Here is a 20,012-nt window from a genome sequence, read left to right as displayed (position 1 = left end):
TTGGCTTCTCCACACACTGATGCAACCCAGCTTCTCCTGAAGTGTCGCGGGATGCGATAATGAAGGATAAATTACCGGGATGAGATAACCATCCATAGAATGAAGTCATCTAAGGACAGGTTCGGACATATATATTTCATTGTGAAAGACCTCCTTTATTCCCACTAATGGAACAAATTAAATCAGCCAAGCTGAATAAAACTCTCACGTCCCAAGACGTAACGACGCACTTAAAAGTTCTCCGTTCCTCTGGCGGCGCAATCCAATCACTCATCGCTGTCCCTTGGAAAAGCGGAGGTGGGGAGCAAGGACAGAGCTCAGGAATTCAGCAGGTGACAGGAGTGTGTGTCCCATCACAAAGAGAGCCCCAGCAGTGTGGATTTCTCTGTGGCACTCCTGCAGGCAGAGCCTGAGCAGCTCTTTGGGGCTGATCTCACCCCTGGGATGATTCTGAGCCATGTCCAGCGCAGCTCCCCTGTCCCAAGCGTGTCACAGTTGTCCAGGAGAATTTTCCATCCATTTTCCAGGAGAACTGGGGGTGATTTCATTCACACGCTTTATCCTTCACCTCAGGGCACCTGAAATAACCACACCTGGGCCCTTGCCTGCAGCACTGCAACACCTCCACATCTCCAGCACACAAATTAAAACCTTATCACCACCGAGCAACTCAGCGCTGGGTGAAACCCAGGTACAACATCACTGTTCCAGCTTTTCCGTCCCCTGTACCACCCAGGAGCATTCCCAGCTCGTGGGAAGGCAGGCAAGGCTGCAGGAACCACATTTTTCCTACAGCCAGCATAAACAGCGTGATGGAAAAATAATACCTAGATGGCGACTGGCAGACAGAGCAGAGACATTTATTTATTCTTGATCACAAACAATGTCCTGCATTGACAAGCTGAATGAAGGGCACTTCACTGATTTATTAGACCTAATAAGAAACAGACCTCTCGGGATGAAATACAAGATTGATTTTTAGTGGCAAGCCTCGCTGCCATCCCAGGCACTGAGCTCAGGCTGATGAGATGGAACCAGGCGTGCGCAGGGACGCGGGGCTGACACGGCTCTGCTGGGGCAGGGGAATAAATGGGAGGATTGGCACGGGGAAGGGGAGATGGAATGGAAACACGGCAATAACAGCCCTGCACTGAGGGTTCCCCCTCTCCCTGCAATGCTCCTCTCTCCCACTACAGCTGTGGGTCCCAGGAGCAGCAAACCCCTGGGAAGTTAAGGGCAACTCTGGTGGGATTCCCTGGAAACCTCAGAGCCAGACCCTCTCCATGAATCTGCCTTCCAGAGCAGCCCCTCTAAGCACAGCAATCTCCACATCAGTCTCAGCATCTCCCAGGCACACACACATCAGCTGAGTTCCGTGGATGCCGTTTTCCATCAGGAAAAAGACAGCTAGCACAGCAGTGCTTAGCTTGAGGCCCTATTAATAGCAGTTCTAATTATATGGCTGCAAATTTAATTCATGGCAATGATTAGTGTCAAAATCAAAGGCATCACACATCAATATTGATAGAATTGTATGAAGCCCATAAACAGAACAAGCGAGCTGACACATCTCCCCCCAGCACTTAGTTGCTGTTAACTGTTGCATTAATGCCCCTTTTCATTTTGCTTGATGGAAACGGTTTTATTGGAGGAATCCACGATTCTGAATGGTTATGTCTCCAACATGAGCCCCTTTCCCCTTTTTTCCCCCAGCCAGGAGGCTGAGGTGCTTTGGAAGGAGAGCAGGAGGGGGAATTTCATCCCACGTACCTGTGCTCGGCCAAAGGGCCACGGCATCAGCAGCATTTGCTTTTCTCCCACTCTGAGACAATTCCTGGGGAGCAGAACCAGCAGGAGCAGAGGTGAAGAGCTAAAGGCAGGAGGACACCAGTGAGATGACCCAGTGTTTCCAGTAAGGAATTCTCACTGGGGGAGCACAATTTGAAAGATTTCGGAGCCATCTCCCTGACTTTCCTCCAGCTACACCAAAATCCTTCCCTGAAAGGCCAGACGGAGCCAGCAGCTTGTTTCCAAAGGAAATCAACAGCTGTGGGCGAGGGAATAGGTGTGACAAAGCTTTCAGACATTAATTGTGTGGGTAGATCTGAGACGGAGGAGGAGATCAGGTGGAAAAGGCATCTCCACAAATCGCTGGCGCTTACAGAGGTGCTGAACACTTCCACCATCATTTCACAGATGGGGAAGGAGAGATAAGGAGAGAGTCCTGAGCTCTCGACTTCCAGACATGTCTGGTTATCCTGGAACAGGCACGAAATCTGGAGACAACCTGTTAACTTCCCCCGGGTCCTGCCTCCTCTGCATCCACAGCCCCTCAGCTCAGTGCAGAGCTGCTTCCTACGCCTCACCTGGGCTCCCTCAGGCCATGGAAAAGATAATCCCATGTGAAAAATGAGGGAAAATCTGCAAAAGGTGTAGACAGAGCTGTGAGAGAACAGCAACATCCTCAGCCCCACACAGGGGAGGATGGGACCATGATTGTTCCAGTTAATTACTGGGGGGATGGTTCCCATCAGCTGCAGGCAGCTCTGCTGTTAAATAAGGGCAGATGCCATGAAAACCTGACTGTAGTGAATGTCTGGAATGAATTTACTTCAGAGATGGGCCAATTTTCATCCAACAGATGAAGGATTGCAGGTGAAGGATTCCACAGCCCTCCCTGTGGACAGTGGAGCAGGAATAGATTGACTTTGCATCAAAAAGTGTTCAGTGTAGACGAGCACCAGGAATGAAACCCTGCTGGAGAGACTGCTGCTTCTGTAATCCTTCATAATTCATGGAACAATCCCGTAAATATCTCGTGTGCAGGCACAGGCTCCTGCTTTTGCTGCCTCTGATTGAGGAGCCTCCCCTGCCACCAAACCCTGGGCACAGCAAGCACCGGGCTGCATCCCCGGCTGCATCCCCTGCTGCATCCCTGGCTGCATCCCCTGCTGCATCCCTGGCTGCATCCCCTGCTGCATCCCCGGCTGCATCCCCGGCTGCATCCCCAACTGCATCCCTGGCTGCATCCCCGGCTGCATCCCCGGCTGCATCCCCTGCTGCATCCCCGGCTGCATCCCTGGCTGCATCCTCTGCTGCATCCCCAGCTGCATCCCCAACTGCATCCCCAACTGCATCCCTGGCTGCATCCCCAACTGCATCCCTGGCTGCATCCCCGGCTGCATCCCCGGCTGCATCCCCTGCTGCATCCCCAACTGCAGCCCAAACTCCGAGCTTGGCACACACGTTTGGGATGTGCCGAGGGCTCCTTTTCCTTCCATTTAGCTGAAAATCCCTCTCCCCTGTGCCATGGCAAGCAGGGAAGTGAAGGGCTCTGCTTTACAAGCTCCCTCTCCCCCACGTTCAAAATTGCCCCACTGACACTCGAGAGGCACCAGGGAGGCACCTAATTTACTACTACTCAGCACTTGTAAAGTGCTGAATGAATATTAATGAGCTGATGTAATTAAAATGATGCAGACATTCAAGTGTAGTATCTGCCTGTCCTTGTATCTTCCTGGATAGATGAGGAAGAAATTCCCTGCTGCTTAAGGACTCAAAAAATTAACAGCCTGCTGTTGATTACATTTGTTAACTCTTTCCCTGGCATGAAGGAGCAGGGGCTGCATTTAACGGGTTCACCTAATGCTGTCATTTAGAGCTGAGGTTAATTGCAAAGGTCTCAGCTTGCCAGAGCAGCAGCTCCGAGGCTGCTTTTGCTGGAGCTGGATCAGACTGAGCTGGCTTCCAGCTGCAGCTCCAGCTCCAGAGGCCAAGGAGGGCTCTCACACACCGCTGTTTACACCCCAAGGCCACTTCCAAACCTATTTTAAATACAGACCTCCTCAGAGAGTTCCCTTCCAACTCAGAATATTGTGAGATTTCATGACTCAGAAGTGGGGAAATCCCAGCTGGACTTCAAAGGCCTAAAAATCATTCAAGGTCGGGTTGGACACAGGCTTGGAGCAATCTGGGTTTGGTGTCCTTGCCCAAGTCCCTTCCAACCCAAGACATTCTGTGGCTCTCACCTGAGCCCTACCATCCCCTCCCAGTGTTTGTGATGCAGAGGACAAGGAATGTTCCAGGGCTGATCGATCATCCAGCAGAAGAGGCAGAAGGAAGCAGTGGGAGTCTGCCCTGAGGCTTGGTTCCAAAAGCAGCCACATTAACCCGTTCCTGTCTCTCCATGACCAAAATCCTGCCAGCACCAGCAGCTCCAAAGGCTTTGTAACTCACAGCCTTCTACACCGGTAGCAGGATTTCTGGGAAACAAAACGATTGCAAGATTTCCATCTGACCTCCTTTGGTTCCTTTCCAGGACCATCCTGCAGCAGCTTCAACCTCACCTTTCCCAAAACACTTCAAAACAAACCACACTAACAGCACTGAGGGCTGAACTCTGCCTCTCCAACCCTTCCATTTCCACTCCTGCTTCACTCCCAGTTTCCCACCGGGAAACACCCATAAGACACAGCAGCAGTGACACACCAGAGCGTCCCCAAAGAGACAAAACCCAGCTCCTGGCTCTGCACAGGCTCAGAACAAGCTTACCTTCTTCAGCTTGCCCGTCTTGGTGCCCACGAAGACCACGCTGTAGCCGTTGTAGACGTAGGAAGCCACGGAGGTCATGCGGTCGCGGCTGGAGGTGAAGAGCGTGACCCCATCCACGGGCACCGAGCCCCCCAGGGGCTGGTTGATGTCGAGCCCACAGAAGTTGTCATCGATGGGGACTGGCTGGAATGACAAGGTTTGGGGCAGCTGTGAGTGAAACAGAGCCCAGGGCAGCCCCACACACTCGGGGTGGTGTGGAGGGAGCTGGCAGTGCCAGCAGCAGGGCCACCAACGTGCCACCCCCTGCCAGCTCCAGCCACCCTCCCCAGGGCTCCTGCAGCTTCCAGAGCCCCACCCTGGGAATGACAAAGACTCCCAGGAAGCTGCACACCTTTATCCTGCCTTAACACCACCCCTTCCCTCATTGTCATCACACTGTAGGATGAGAGCATGGATTAAAAGGGAAGAGTGCTCTGAATGTAGGGAAACTGAGGCACAGACGGGCTGACACTACTCTGTAAACTGGTGTTTCATTGATCCTGGCTCTCGAGGGCCCCCACAGCCATCACCCTGTGCATCCTTACCGCTTTGGTGCACTGGACATCCTTCCCCAGCAGCCAGTTGAGCTCCAGGTTGCCCTCGCCCTGGTAGCAGGACTGCAGGCGCTCCTTGATGTGGGCGTTGACGGTGCGGATGGGGAAGGCGCAGAGCGCCGAGTCGTCGGGGGGGTGGTGGTACTGCTTCTGCCCCTTGGAGAAGATGGCAAAGAGCACATCCTCCTGCGCCGTGATGTTGAGGGCCCTGGCCAGCACCTCCCCTGGCTTGGACAGGTAGGCGGCCTGCAGCAGGCGGTACTCCGTGTCCCCCCGGACGCAGCCGAAGGGCAGGGACACGTACGAGTGGAACTTGGGGTCGTCCTTGCACAGGCGGACGATGCGGGAGGTGTAGAAGAGGTCGCTGGCGGAGTTGATGGAGACGCCCTCAGGGGTCTCTGGCTGCACCGTCAGGAAATAGACGAAGTTGCCACTGGAGAAGCCGTAGATGTAAAAGATGTCAAAGTGCGAAACCAGGGCCAGCGTGTCCGAGGGGATTTTGATGAGGGACGAAACAAAGTCACTGTGGAGCTCGTAATCCAACATCGCCGACGACTCCGGGTCTCGGGGCAGCTTGCGGCTGGAGAGGGTGGGGAAATAATCCTGCTTGCCATCCACCGCCGTGCCGATGAACAGCTTGCCGTCCTCGCCCTCGGAGCGCACGATCACCCCGTACATGGTGCCCGTTTTGTTGACGCTGGAGAGGTAATGCTCCTTCTTGTGCGAGGGCTCCACCAGGATGAAGAGGTCGTCGAGGCGCAGCAGCTTGCAGACCCCCTGGTAGAGGCTGCCGCACGCCAGCAGCCGGTTCTCGGAGTAGTCGATGATGAGCAGCTTGTTGACGTTGTTGGTGAGCGTGAGGACCTCGCTGCATGGCTGCACGATGAGGGGCGGGTAGCAGGATTTGTTGTCCTCCTCGGGACCGGTTTTGTGGGCCACCAGAATGGTCAGGTTCCCCGAAAGCTTGTACACCCTGTTGATGGCCCCCACGTAGACGGCGCCGGTGCCGCGGTGCACCGTCAGGTGGTTGAACGTCCAGTCCCGGTTCTCCGAGTGGAAAGTGTTGAACAAGGCATTGCTGGACACGTTCCGGGACAGCGACGCCAGGAAGAGGCAGAGCAGAGCCACTGACCAGCCATCAGAGTCCAGTGCCCGAGGCCAGTTCCTCCTCTGATCCATCCTGGGAAAGGCAAACTCCGCGTCCCCCGCGCGTGTCCTGAGCCCCGGCAATGCCCCTCACATGGTTCTGTGGAGAGAAGAACCACCCAGAGCCAAGGATTAGATCCCGTGTGCCCTGCAGATAAAATTCAAAGGAGGCTTTCTAATTACACAGTCCTTGAGATAAAGGGAAGATGTATCCGAGCACAACGAGAATTAAGCAAGTCCACAACTTACTGGAGAACAGTTCAGGCTTGATGCTTTGCCACTTGTTTCAGCCCCTGCATCTTAATTTGTGGCTGGGTTTGGCTGTTCAGAGCACGCTCTGCTCAGCCAGGGAGGGGAGAATCAGCTCCAGCCCAAGACAAAGCCTGTGGCTCACAGCCCCAGCCATCCATCTGCAATCTTGGCTGAAAGGATGTCTCCTGCAGGGTGTGTTGCTGGAAGCAGCAGAGGAAATAAGAGCTGTTCTTTACCTTGAAACCCTCTCTGATTTAATTTGGGAACCTGAGGAAGAAGCCTCGTGCAGGCAAGTTCATTGAGCACAAACACACTGAAGGCACTGACATCTCGCCTCAGACCCTCCCCAGAGCCAGAAGTGCCTCTCAAGCAGGTGCTTTTTCGGCAGGAACTCCTTCACAAGGTGCTTTCCTGCCAAAAGCAGCTGCTGCCAAGCTGGGAGCACATGGTTAGATCAGCCACCATCCCTGCCAGCAGGGGAGAGACCACCAGCCTAGAGCAGCTTGCTTGACCTGACCACAGAGGTGTCGGAGTGCAAGGATGCAGAAAACCACCGGGAAGTTCTCCTTTATCAAAAATTATGCATTTCTTATGTGCTCCAGGCTGGGCAGGCAGAGGAACCACTCCAGAGACCTCCTCCCTCACCTCAGGGTTGCGATGAAGCTGAGGATGAGGCACATTCTGCACCCACGGTGTCCCAACAGGGCCAGCCCCACACCCCCCATGGGAACCCTGCCCTGCAGCTCTGATCCCCCTGCCAGGGCAGGAGGCTGTTCTCTCACCCCCATCTGATGGCTGCTGCTCTTGCTTTGGTTTATTTAAATTTACAGCAATTCCTGGTGCTGAAAAGCCACCCTGAGTGTCACCAAAGAGCCGCTCTTTAGCTTGTTCCCGCCGGGAGCCGGAGACGGCTGTTCCTGAGAGGTGACAGAGGAGCTCTGTCCCTGCGCTGCCGTCCCCGTGTCACTGACAGGAGACACGACAGGAGACAGGCAGCGGTAATGGCTTTCTCATTCTGCTCAGGGAGAACTTCCCCAGCTGCTTCCCTCCCGCTGCCAGGCTCGGCGCTCCCGCCTTGGGCTGCGGCAGTTTGTCTGTCCCAGGGAGGACACGGGCCCTGCCACCCCCTCGGTGTTCTGGCACAGAACAGCTGCCCCTGCTGCCTTCCCAAGCACAGCAGGACTGGGGACTCCTCAGCTCTTCCCACCACATTTCTGAGAGAACACCCCAGCACCATTCCCTGAGCCAGAATCTTTCCAAATGGAACGGACCAAAGGGCTCCCAGGGATCTGGGATTCTCTCCGTGCTGGTGACACACGGTGACACCCGATCACGGGGCTCAGAGCAGCTTTGCCTGGAACCACACAGTGCCCCAAGCCCTGGGACATGTCCCCTACAGGCTCTGGCTCAAGGGGAGCCCCAAAGGGAGAGATACCACTGAGAAGGGTGAGGCCCTGCTGGAGAGCTCTGCACTCACAACCCTCCTGTTCAGCAGCTCCTGATTCTCACAAAGCTGTTCCATGGCAAAGTGAGGCAAGGACGGTGCAGGCTGGAAATGAATGCACTTAAAGAACTGAACCTTACACACATCTGCATGTGTGGGACCACAGCAGCTTTAGATCTTTTCCAGAGATGTTTCCATCCCGAGCCGGTCCAAACCCAGCGCGCGTGGAGCTGCTCCGCTGGAGCCCAGCCCCGCTGCCCTTCCCAGAGAAAGCTTTGCAGAGCATTTCTGAGCAGTCACTGCCAACAGCAGCACAGATCACGCCTTTCAAACATGATCTGAACAGCACAGACCGTGGCCTGAGCTGCCATCCTACCCAGCCATCCCTGGATCCCATCACCCACGGGGCTGGGGGACAAGGTGAGGCACAGAGCTCAGCGAGACCGACACCAAACAGCCAGAGAACCCGCTCCCTCTGAGGGTCACCTGCATTCTGGGGAGGAATTCCTGCCTCACAGAGGGGGGAGAGGTTGGCAGAGGTTGCCAACTGTGGCTGCCACATCCCTGAAGTGTCCAAGGCCTGTTTGGATGGGGTTTGGAGCAGCCTGGGGTGGTGGAAGGTGTCCCTGCATGGGCTTGAAGTCCCTCCCTCCTCAAACCATCCCTGTGGAGGAGGCCAAACACCTGGGGAGTTAAACACCAACAGAATGGGTGATTTTAACTCTGATCCTTAATACCATTTGATCATTAATTTTTCCTCTCTTTCTTTTCTTTTTTTTTTCCTGAAGAGAGTTTTAAAATACAGCCTCAGAAGCAATCTGCAGCTATTAGTAACGCAAGGTGAAAGCAAGAGTAAATTCAGGCACACAATATAAACCCAAGCAGCTGAAAGGCCTCAATTAGGCTGAAAGGAGTTATCTGGTATTTAAATAATTATTAGATTGAAGGAATAATCACAGGTCTGAGCCGATTTTTTCCCCCACTGTCATCCTAATGGAGACTATAATATTATTATTCAAATGCCCATGATTCTCATTGAGGGGGGAAGAAAAAAGGGCTCATTTAATCTCCATGTGACAGGGCTTCAGGAGGCACCATTAGTCATTTCTCTCATTTCAGCTGTCACTCACTCACGGGCACCACAGTTTGTCATTAGTGGCATTTTGTGCAGACCAAAAAAAAAAACAAAAACCAAACAACAAAAACCAAAACAACAACCAGGCAAAAAAAAAAAAAAAAAAAAAAAGAAAATTAAAGCCAAAACAAGAGAATCTCCCGTGGCAAATGATGGCTCAAAGACACAATTCTGATGTCACCAGGGTGGCAGCTGTGTTTGCCTGGTGCTGAGGGGGCTTTTCTTTGGGGGTGGGGTAGGTCTGGTGAGCAGTGATTTATACTCAGCTCTGCTGGGCCCTCACCCATCGCCTCTGCACACTCAGCTCCTCTTTCCTGGGGTGTTTCACCCCCTCTGGCACCTCCAGGACACAGCAAAGCATCCCCAGTGTCCTCACTGGCCCCAGAACCTGCACTGCCCCTCATCCTCACAGACACCCCCACCTCACCTCCTCCCTCCCAGCCCCACAAGCTTTTCCCTGTCTGTCCCTTTTTTCTGTCCCTTTTCCTGTCCCTGTGTTGTCCCCTGCCCAGAGGTCCCCAGGGTCCCCAGGCACCCTCAGGGGGAGCAGGTTGGGCCATAAATCCCAGGCTGTGTCCCTGAACAGACCCTCCTGAGGGGCTGGACTTGCTCTCGAAGCTGGGGCTGCCTTCTGCCCCTTTTGCTCTTTGGAACCCCATGGGATTGGTGGCTGTGGTGACAGCATGTCCCCAGAATGTCACACCCCTGCCCAAGGGTCCCCAGGAGGACACCTCTGCCCTGCCCAAAGGGTCCCCAGGCTGTCACACACCCCCCTGTCCTGCCCAAAGGGTCCCCAAGGTGTCACACCCCTACCAAAGGGTCCCCAGGAGGACAGGCTGCACGGGATAACCCAGAGACAGAACAAACCCTCTGGAGCACCCCCAGCTGTGCTCCAGCCTGAGCCTTTCCCCTTCTGCTGGCTCCACATGGCAGGAATGAGGGGAAAGGCCCCGGGTTTGGCCGTGAATTTGTAGCAAAGTGGGAACAGAGATCTGCACCCTCACCCCTCCTGCAGCATGTCAAGAATTTTCCTGTGAAACCTTTCCAAGCACTGAAGCTGCTGCAGTGATTGATCCCCTCGAAGGAGGGACATTCAGGACACATTTGTCAGCTGTGGAGGAGACCTTACAATAATTAATTTGGTTTAATTAGACAGAAAGTCTGAGCCAAACTGTCTGATGGAAGCTTCTCCAAGGCCTGGGATGTTTCCAGCATGGATCAGAGGTCTGGGTGCTCAGCGCTGGCCAGGCCAGAGGAGCCCCACTCCAGCAGATCCCCCTTGGGCAGCAGCAAGCTCCCTGCCCACTCACACAGCCCTTGGTGTAGAGCAGCCTTGGTGCATCCATGGATTTCCTGGCTGTCCTGGAGCTGGGAGCTGTGGAACTCCTCCCTCCAGAGCAGTGCCCACCAGCCAGGCACCGAGAGCCTGACCCCCAGGGAAGTTCCTGCCAGCTTGGTGTGCATTACTGGAATTCTGCAACATGAGGACGGCTCCTATCCCTTCTTGGCCTTTCCTAGCTCATATTTTCACTCCAACAACAATAAGGACAAGTTGTAAATCACCAGTGAAGGGTCTGGAGTCGGCTCTGAGGTTTCTCCAATGTTTTCTCCACAGGGATGACAAATAACAACCTTTTCCTAAAACACAACCTGAACCCTTTGGACCAAAATGGACCTTTCTGGCTCTCCCAGTCCCTGCTCTGTGCTGGCAGGCAGGAGCAGGACCTGTGCCAGGAGCTGCTCATTCCCAGGGATGCCATTCCACAGGCCCAGCACCGTTCTGAGAAAGAGTTAAGAGGGCAAAACACAGCATTGTGATTATTGCTTCCTCCAGGCCTGGGACAAGGAAGAGGAGGGGAAGAACAGAGCCCAGCCACGAAAAGGCATTTCCCTGATAACAAACACCATCACAGGAATTATGCACAAAATGTGTCCCGAGCCCAGATATTTGTTTATTCAACACACACTGCGCAAAGCTCTCCCCTCCACCTCCCTCCTGTGCACACACGGGTCCAGGGAAACAGAAAATGCAGGGAGAGCCCTGCAGCTGCGGTCTGGAGGGACACAGCACATCTGAGGCCACCCCTGCCCGTCCCAGATCTGCTGGACACGTTGTGCTCCTCAGTTCCCATCCCCAGGGAGACCCAAAGCGGCAGCACAGCTGTGGCTGTCACCCAGCTGTGCCTCACAGCTGGAGTGGTTTAACCCAGCAGCCCCACAGGGCTTCCAGGGAAATCCATGTCCAAGCTGGGACACCTCGGTGGCAGAAATTAGAAACCTTCTCTGACACTTGACACCTGCTCTCTGAGAAACCACAGCTGGCAGCGACTGAGTGCACTGCTGGGAAATAGCTCCTAAATGACCTTGCTTGGAGAGGGGAGCAGGGCAAGGAGGATTTCATTCCCCAAGCAGTCCCCAAGGACAGGTCTGATGCTGGTGACAACCTGACGTGCTGGGGCACGGAGCAGAACGGACCCTGATTTTCCTGGCTGCCTTGAAGTCTGACACCGAGGGGAAATTTAACACTTGTGAAGTTTCACAGCTGCTTTAGTCAAGTTTTGGGGAGGCTCGGGTTCAGCCCAACCTGTGTAAACAGGCTTTGGATAATGTTGGAAGGGTAAGAGTGGGACAGAGAGTTGTGTCTAACGCAGCCTCCTGCTGTTACAGCCATCATCCAGTGGTGCTTCTCTAAAGGGTCCTCAAGGACCCCCAGAAACAGAATCCACAACCCCTGCAGGCAATCTAGGTCAGTTTTGTGTGCCTCAGAAAGTGCTTTTCCTGGTTTCCTACCTGAGTCTTGATGGACTGAGCTTTATCCACCTCTCCACCAGTGCACCTGAGCATCGCTTGATTATTCATGGCCTTTATTCCCAACAAAATGGAATTTAACGGCTGCTGACCTTAGGTGCAAGCAGATTAAACGATGAAATGATTTGCCCAAGGCTAAGCAAAAGGTCCCAGTGGCAAGGCAGGGAGTTTTATCTCCCGAGCCTGAGCCCAGCACTGTGTCCCCAGGTGACATCCAGCTGCAGTTTATTACAAGAGAATATTACAGAGCAGCACGAGGGAGGATCACAGAGCGGCCACCGAACCGCAGGAGAAAAATAAGCAGCGGCTTCTCCTGGCCTCACTCCAAGCACACCACAGGCAAGTGAAGAACCCCAGCTTCAAATTAAATGGGTCCCCAGCCACTCCATTAAACAGAAATCCTGCAACAGAAGTCCTTTGGCTGTGCCAGCCCCTTGCAGCGAGCCGTGTTCGTTATCCCCCGCTCCCTCCGGCACCAGATGTATTTACACAGTGGCCACAGTGCTGTTACCTAAGTAAACCAGGAAATGGTACATTTGTTAAAATCAGGTTCTGAGCTGCTGAGTCCCCAGCTGTGCAGCGCTGGATCTGTCTCAGCCAGCGGTGCTGGGGTTGTGGGGAGCTTGGCGCTGTCTGGGAGCACCTCTGGGAGCGTTTGGGGCTCTCTGCGGCTCCAGAGCGGGGCTGTGTGCTGGGGTTAGCACCGAGCTGAGCCTGCTCACACCCACACCTGGGCAGGGCAGCGGTGCCACAGCCCCGGGCACGGAGAGGTTCATCCCTCTGCTCCCCTCCAGCTGCCAGCGCCAGTCACAGCGCCAGCATCCCGCCACAAACACAGGAGGAATTGTCACCAGGTGCCACCGCGGGATCACGAGGATTTGGGGAGGTAGAACACAGCAAAAGCCCTTAAACAAACAGGAAAAGTGAGGCAGGGACTGAAGGACCCTTCAGGGCCTGTTGGTCAGCCCCTGTCCTGCTGGAAGGGTGGGCTGGGAGCTGCAATCACCTCCAGCTTCAGCAGCCACACCAAGAAAATGCCCCAAAGCCTCTTTGCCAGGGCTGGCCGCCCTTCCAAGAGCATCCCTCAGGCTGGGGGTGTTTCTGACAGAGTTTCCATGTGCTTGAGCCCTGGGAAGGGTAAAACAGTTCCATCCCTGCCCAGTCTGCTCCACCCAGCAGGAGAAGGGACAGCCACAGAGCTCAGAGCTGCAGGGATGGTGCCTGGCCATGCTCAGGCTCCCACCAGGCCTGCCAGGCTCTGCCCGTGGGCTCCCAGGGCTGGCAGGTGCCCCCAGCCTCATCTGCTGGGGTCCAGACCCCGAGGCCTGGAGCCATCTCCCCTCGGTGCCACCAACACTGTCCTCTCCTCTCCCCGAGTGTCGGGACATCAATGTCTGCTTGAGAGAGTGGCTCCTTCACACTCGTGTGCTCCCTGCTCCTCTGCCCTGCTTTTCAATTTCAGAGCTCTGGCAGATCTCTGATTAATTCAAGCCTGTTTAATAACCCTTCTGTTTAGATGAAACGAGCTGTCTTGTTTTCTTTATTTTTAACACTAACTCTCGTTTCTTTGCTAAGGATCTCTGTCATTTAAAAACTTCTCTCTCTCCAACCAAGCTGATAATAAGATGGAGAAAGCAGCTGCTGACGTCCACATCTGACATCAGCCAGAAGGTCTGAGGCTAAAGAGGGGCTGGACACTTTGATGGATGAGATATCCCAAAAGCCTGAGGAAAATCAGCAGCTCTACAAATCCCTGTGTAGCAGAGCAGGGCACAGACTCCAGCACTGTGGGGACAACGTGGGTGACAGGAGAGGAGCTGCAGCACCCACACTCCTCACCCAGGAAAGGTCACAGTGCTTGTGGGGGTGGAAAATATTCCATAAACCCCCCTGGAAGCTGCTGCTGCTCGGGCTGTGTCCCACACTGTGCCCCTGGCGTGGCAATCGATTGGCCATGGGCTGCTCCAGCTGCTCCCAGCCTCGGCACAGCCTCTCCTGTTGGTCCCAGCTCCCCTTGTCACCTGCTCTGCTGTGACACCCTCACCCCACAGGCTCCCGTGGCCTCATGGCCACTGCCCAGCCTGGCTTTTTCCCTGCCAGGACCCAGCAGGAGTGACGGCCACACCGGGAATTCCAACGGGAGCGAGCCGGAGCGGCTCAGCTGCCTCCTGCCTCCCTGGATTTCAAAGCTGCACTTGTCTGGAGAGCAACTGAGTCACTTCCTTCCCACATCCAGCCTGTCAGTGCCCGGAAAACAATAAATCCTTCAAGGACGTGTGAGGCCATATTTCACAGGGATGCAATGAGCCTGCCTGCCCCGAGAGCCCCTCAGCACCCTTGGATTCAGCTCTGCTCCAGGGACCCACCCCAGCCCTGTCCCAGCTGTCCCCAAACCCCCAGGGCACGGCTTGGGATGGACAGCACGGGGATCAAAGCCACCCTGTCACCCCTGAGTGGACACATCACCAAGATGGGCTAAGAACTGACCATGAAAATTCCATAAAATACATGGAGGATCCCACAGGGAGAGAAGCTACGGCTGAATTCGTGGCAGGGCTCCTTTGGCGAACCCAGGGACACATCACAAAAGGAGTTTCCTCCCAAAACACAGCAGAACAACTTGTGAGAGCCAGTGCACCGCTCTCAGCTGGTTCAGTTTTACAAATCCTCCCCTTACAACCACAAACTTCTCCTCCAGATCCCCAAAATGTTCCTACAAAGCTCAAGGATTGGGGGGACAAAGCCAAAACTCAACAATTGGTGCTGTCTCTGGCCCAAAAACCTGCAGAACTTTCACCAGAACAACCCAGCCCAGATGCTTGGCCAAAAAACCTCCCAGACCTGAGGAAAAGCGGTGATTTTGGAAAATCCACGAGCACTTCAGTGCTGCTCCCTTTGAATTTCTTGAAGCCGGAAGCAAAGACCAGCTGAGTTACATTAAGGATCACAAGACTTTTCACCAAATGATCCCACAGAGATGAGAACAAACGCAGTGACAAGGAAATGAATATGATATCCCCTTCAGTTACACGATGGCTAAAGCAGATAATCTGCCCAAGTGTCATGTTTATAATGGGAATTTGCAGAGAGTGAAGCAGGAATTCGCAGGGATGAACAAATGAGCCAATATTCTGCTTCTTCTCATGCTAAAATTTACAGTTTGGGATAAAAATAATGGTTTTTTTTTAAAAATCTTGGGAGGAGAAGGAAATGAGACCAAAATTGTTTGGTTTCCAGTAGATCTTTGCAGCTCAGAGGGTGTGAGAGCAGGTTCTGCTGGGGCAGGTGAGCAGGACCCACCCCCAGGGAGACCATTCCTTTCCTAAAAGTCAATTAAATCTCATTTCAGCGACAGGATTAACACACAGCTCATTGGCACAATGAGGCAGTGAATGGTTAAAATGCAACACATTCAGAATTCACACTCAGCAGTGAAAAAATTCACTGCAAACCCCACCCAACCTGTCCCTGCTGAGGTCAAACCTCCCAGAGACCCAGCACCCCGGGCTGGGCTAACTTTTATCTTTATTCATTTTTTACCAAGTTATCCAAGTTTTTACCAAGTTAATACCAAGTATTTTTACCAAGTTATCTTTATTTATTTATTGCCAAATTATCCAACACCCTTGGAAGTTCTGGCCAGAGCCTCTGCTTTTGTTTCTTGCCAGGAATTTGTTCTGGCGTTGCTGAGCTGAGCCCAGCACAAGCCGTGGCCACCTCGTCTGGCGGAACCGATGGCAGCGCCTTGTCCCTGTCACACAGAACTTGTCGCTGTCACACAACTGCTGCCCTGAAAAGCAGAGTTCCACAAGCTCTTGTAGCAGCACCTCATTATGGCCCAGGGACAAGCAAGGGGCTGCTGCCTCTCTCTCCCCGTGAACTCGGCGAGTTTGGCCCGAGCTCCTTGGTTGCTACGAGATTTTTAAAGACAGTCTGGACCTGTCACCGCTGAGCAGGATTTGAACACAATTCCTGCTCCAGGAGGCTCCTCAGCTGCCAGGGGAGCCAAACGCTCCAGGAGAGGGCTCGTCCTCACTGCTGCTGGAATTAACTCCTTGAGAACCGCAAATCACAACGGGACAGAAGGAACCTGCAGGGCCCTTCCTCCTTCCACGGCTCTCCCAGCCGAGCACATTGCTGGGGATGTTTTTCCACCTGGCCCTCCCAGCTCCAGGCTCACAAGGGATGATGCCTCTGGTACTAAATTCATCTGGGAACCCACGGGGCAGACAGCTAAAGTCAGGAGTTTTGGAAGGTTTAAGCAAACACAGAAGTGTTTCTCTTTCCATGGTGGATTTGGAAAAGCTCTTCCTGTCAGTTTGTTTACTCTGGGTTTATCATGGAATCACACAATGGTTTGGGGTGGAAGGGACCTTAAACCTCATCCAGTTCCAACCCCCTGCCATGGGCAGGACTCCTTCCACTGTCCCAGGTTACTCCAAGCCCCGTCCAACCTGGCCTTGGACACCTCCAGGGAAGGGACCTTTAAGGTCCTTTCCAACCCAAACCATTCCCCAGTTGTATGTTTTAACTTCAGTGCAGATTTCAAACCTGTGAAATGGCATATTTTAAGCATGAGAATAATGGAGGCAGTTAGGAAACCTCCAGGCACGCTCCCTTTTCCTCCCCACCTCTTCACAGTTCCATTAAAAATCAAAAGGAAATTCGCAGGCTTTATTTTTTCTTCCTTTTTTTTTGGTTCAAATAACATTCCAGGCTGTGACATAAGCCACCAAAGACAGGAAATACGATCATGAGGGCAGAGCTCCATCCTCTGCTCCTGTCACTGCGACTTTTTGGGGACTTGGCAAATGACTGAGCAGAGGAGACAGCCGGCGTGTTTTATGGAGTTGAACTGTAACATCCCTGTTCCGCAGCCAGCTCCCCGTTCCTCTGCTCTGACACCAATAAATCTGCCCAGCCACGGCCAACAAAGCTCTTCACACCAGCTGCCCACACACGAGCCCCTCAGATCTGGCTACCTGGGCAGGCACCCAGCCCCTGGGCTCTGCCCTGTGTAAATATTCCCCAAAAAGTGGGAAAATCCTGATTTCAGTTCCATCAGCCGGGGGTTGAACTCACATTGACCACGGCTTTCCCAGCTGCCCATTCCCAGAATCTCAGCCTCCCATTCTGAGGGGGAAATGGTCACTTTGGGCTGGAAGGAAAACCCTGCCAAGGCAAACCCCGAGAGCGCAGAAATCACCACGCAAATCCAAACAACTCCAAGCCTCCTTTCAAGAGCTGCCCAAGTATTAACCTCAAAAGCTCGGAGCACAAACTCACTTTTCGGAAGCTCATTCCCAGGCGAGCAAACCAAAGCAGGGAGATTCAGGAACACCTGGAAAACACCTCCAGATTTCTGCCCTTCTCTTGCTGGATGCCCCCCAGCAGGACCGGGGTGGATCACCGCGGGTTCTGATGGCAGAACCACCACGCAGGAAGAGCTGCACATCAATTTCCCTGGCAGGAATGTGTTCCCAGGCTGGCTGAGCCTGGAAGTGACAGGAGGAACTTCTTGCACGCTGAGTCAGGGAGTGACGGTGGCTGTGGGGCCGCGGTGGCCGCGCTTCCTCCCCGGCTCGCTCCAGGAGCCAGAGCCAGCTCTGCCCCGCAGCTTTCCTGTTTTCCTGGCCCTTCCCGAGACAGGGAAATGAGGCTCCAGAGCCTGACAGTGCAGGGGTTAAACTGCTGCTGTGGAAATGCTGTCAGAGCCACGCAGGAGCTGCAAGGAGAGCGAGCTGTTTGCTCCAGTCTGTGCTGGTACGCACCGGGAGCGGCCTCTCCAAGGAGCGCTGCTCTCCCATCCACCGCCCCCTCAGTGGGAAAACGGGATTAGATTTGCCTGTGCGTCCCAAGGGCTTCCCCACACACACCCCAGCACTGCTGATCCCCATCCCCAGTGGAGCCCAGGCAAGGTGGGATCGGCTGGTCCAGCCCTGGTGGAGCCCTGGAAGCCCCTCTGGGTCACACCGAGGGGCAGAGGCTGGAGCCACACTCAGCTCTCCCTGCCTGTGCCCCTTCCCCGAACGCTCTCCTGCTCACAGGGATAATTCCTGCTGTGGGTTCCCGCAGAGAACAGCCAGAGCAGCCTGTGCTCCCCGCAGGGTCTGGCTGGGCTGTGACACAGGGACGGTGTTGGTGGTGTCACACTCACAGCGACAGCTCAGGCTGCTCCCCACAGCTGGTCCAGCACCCACTGACCGCGCTCGGGGCAGCCAGGCCGGACCCTGCCCTTCCCATCCAGCTCCAGCCTGAGACAGCGGCCTTGTGTTCCAGCCCCGAGCCCCACAGAGCCCCACAGAGCCCCACAGAGCTCCACAGAGCCCCACAGAGCCCCACAGAGCCCCACAGAGCCCCACGGAGCCCCACAGAGCCCCACAGAGCCCCACAGAGCCCCACGGAGCCCCACGGAGCCCCACAGAGCCCCACAAAGCCCCACAGAGCCCCACAGAGCTCCACAGAGCCCCACAGAGCCCCACAGAGCCCCACAGAGCCTCACAGAGCTCCACAGAGCCCCACAGAGCCCCACGGAGCTCCACGGAGCCCCACAGAGCCCCACAGAGCCCCACAGAGCCCCACAGAGCCTCACAGAGCCCCACAGAGCCTCACAGAGCCCCACAGAGCCCCACAGAGCCCCACAGAGCCCCACAGAGCTCCACAGAGCCCCACAGAGCCCCACAGAGCTCCACAGAGCCCCACAGAGCCCCACAGAGCCCCACAGAGCCCCCCTGAGCCCCCCAGAGCCCCACAGAGCCCCACAGAGCTCCACAGAGCCCCACAGAGCCCCACAGAGCCCCACAGAGCCTCACAGAGCCCCACAGAGCCCCACAGAGCCCACAGAGCCCCACAGAGCCCCACAGAGCCCCACAGAGCCCCCCAGAGCCCCACAGAGCTCCACAGAGCCCCACAGAGCCCCACAGAGCCCCACAGAGCCCCACAGAGCTCCACAGAGCCCCACAGAGCCCCACGGAGCCTCACAGAGCCCCATGGAGCCCCACAGAGCCCCATGGAGCCCCACAGAGCCCCGAGCCCTGGGGAAGCGGCAGCGGCAGCGGGAGGAGGTGAGAGGTCAGGGCAATATTTACTCAGACATCACCTTTCACTTTTGTGAAGTGGGGAAACGGTGCTGGGGCAGGAAAAGGGCTGCGAGGGACATTCCCTGCCGGGAAGGGCAGCTGCTGCCACGGTGAGCCCAGCACGGAGCTGGGACAGGACCCTCCAGCCCCACAGGGCTCCATGCAGGAAGGGCTGGGCAGGCTCTGCAGAGCCTCTGTGGGCTTCAGGGGGTGCCCAGGCTCTCAGGAACCCGTGGCACGGTGGGGTCACCTCAGCTCAAGGAGATTTTTCGGAGCTCGCAGGTGACACGGGGCCAGCTGGGTGACAGAACTGCCACAGCTCTGGGAAGAACCTTCTCCTTCAGCAAGGGGGGAGAGGCAGCTGAGTGTGCCCCTGTGCCAGGCGAGGAGGGGCAGCGCTGGCACAGCACAGCCCCGGCAGGGCTCTCCCATCTCGCTCTCCCCGAGCCTTCGGAGATCATCTGGACTTTTTTATAACGTGACTCTGATGCCTTTTATCTCCGGCTCTGAATGCGATTTTAGCCCAGGCAAAGCAGGATTAAATTTTCATAGTAGGATACATTTATCTCTCTTTTCACTCCCCCATTTCCCCCTCCCAGGTCGATTTCAGCCAAACAGAAGCTGCGATTACAGGGACAAACATGAGCTGGGCTCTCTCTGATGAGGAGGGGAGGGCTCCTCTTCCCCAGCAGCCCATCCCTGGCAGCATCCCGCTGCCCGGATCAGAATTCCCAGCGCATTCCAGCCGGGAGCACAGCGCACATCACTCACACGTGTTGCACTCGTGTCCTTGGCAAAGCTGCGCTTTCCTGGGAAAGCCTCGCCACAGCCCAGCAGCTCTGCTCGGACACACGGACACACGGACACACGGACACACGGACACACGGACACACGGACACACGGACACACGGACACGGACACACGGACACGGACACACGGACACACGGACACACGGACACGGACACACGGACACACGGACACACGGACACACGGACACACGGACA

General features: G+C 55.2%; 1 protein-coding gene across 2 annotated transcripts in view; it reads right to left on the bottom strand.

The window, feature by feature from the left end:
• Positions 1–20,012, bottom strand: part of PLXNA2 (plexin A2) — a 141,027-nt gene that overhangs the window by 115,013 nt on the left and 6,002 nt on the right. The window contains exons 1-4 of one of the 2 annotated variants that reach the window (XM_086861759.1): positions 17,340–17,432; positions 17,216–17,305; positions 5,136–6,390; positions 4,552–4,734 (exon numbers count right to left, since the gene is read on the bottom strand). In XM_086861759.1, the coding sequence (XP_086717885.1) occupies positions 4,552–4,734; positions 5,136–6,323 (1,371 nt within the window). In that variant the 5' untranslated portion in view covers positions 6,324–6,390; positions 17,216–17,305; positions 17,340–17,432. Of the gene's footprint in view, positions 1–4,551; positions 4,735–5,135; positions 6,391–17,215; positions 17,306–17,339; positions 17,433–20,012 lie in introns of those variants that run through there. The other variant, XM_086861757.1, reaches the window with a different exon arrangement.

Source organism: Cyanistes caeruleus, chromosome 24 (assembly GCF_971803275.1).
Source record: "Cyanistes caeruleus chromosome 24, bCyaCae1.hap1.1, whole genome shotgun sequence".
In the NCBI taxonomy this organism is placed as follows: Eukaryota; Metazoa; Chordata; class Aves; order Passeriformes; family Paridae; genus Cyanistes; species Cyanistes caeruleus.
Note: the sequence above shows the minus strand (reverse complement) of the source record. Positions and strands in the feature narration are given on the sequence as shown.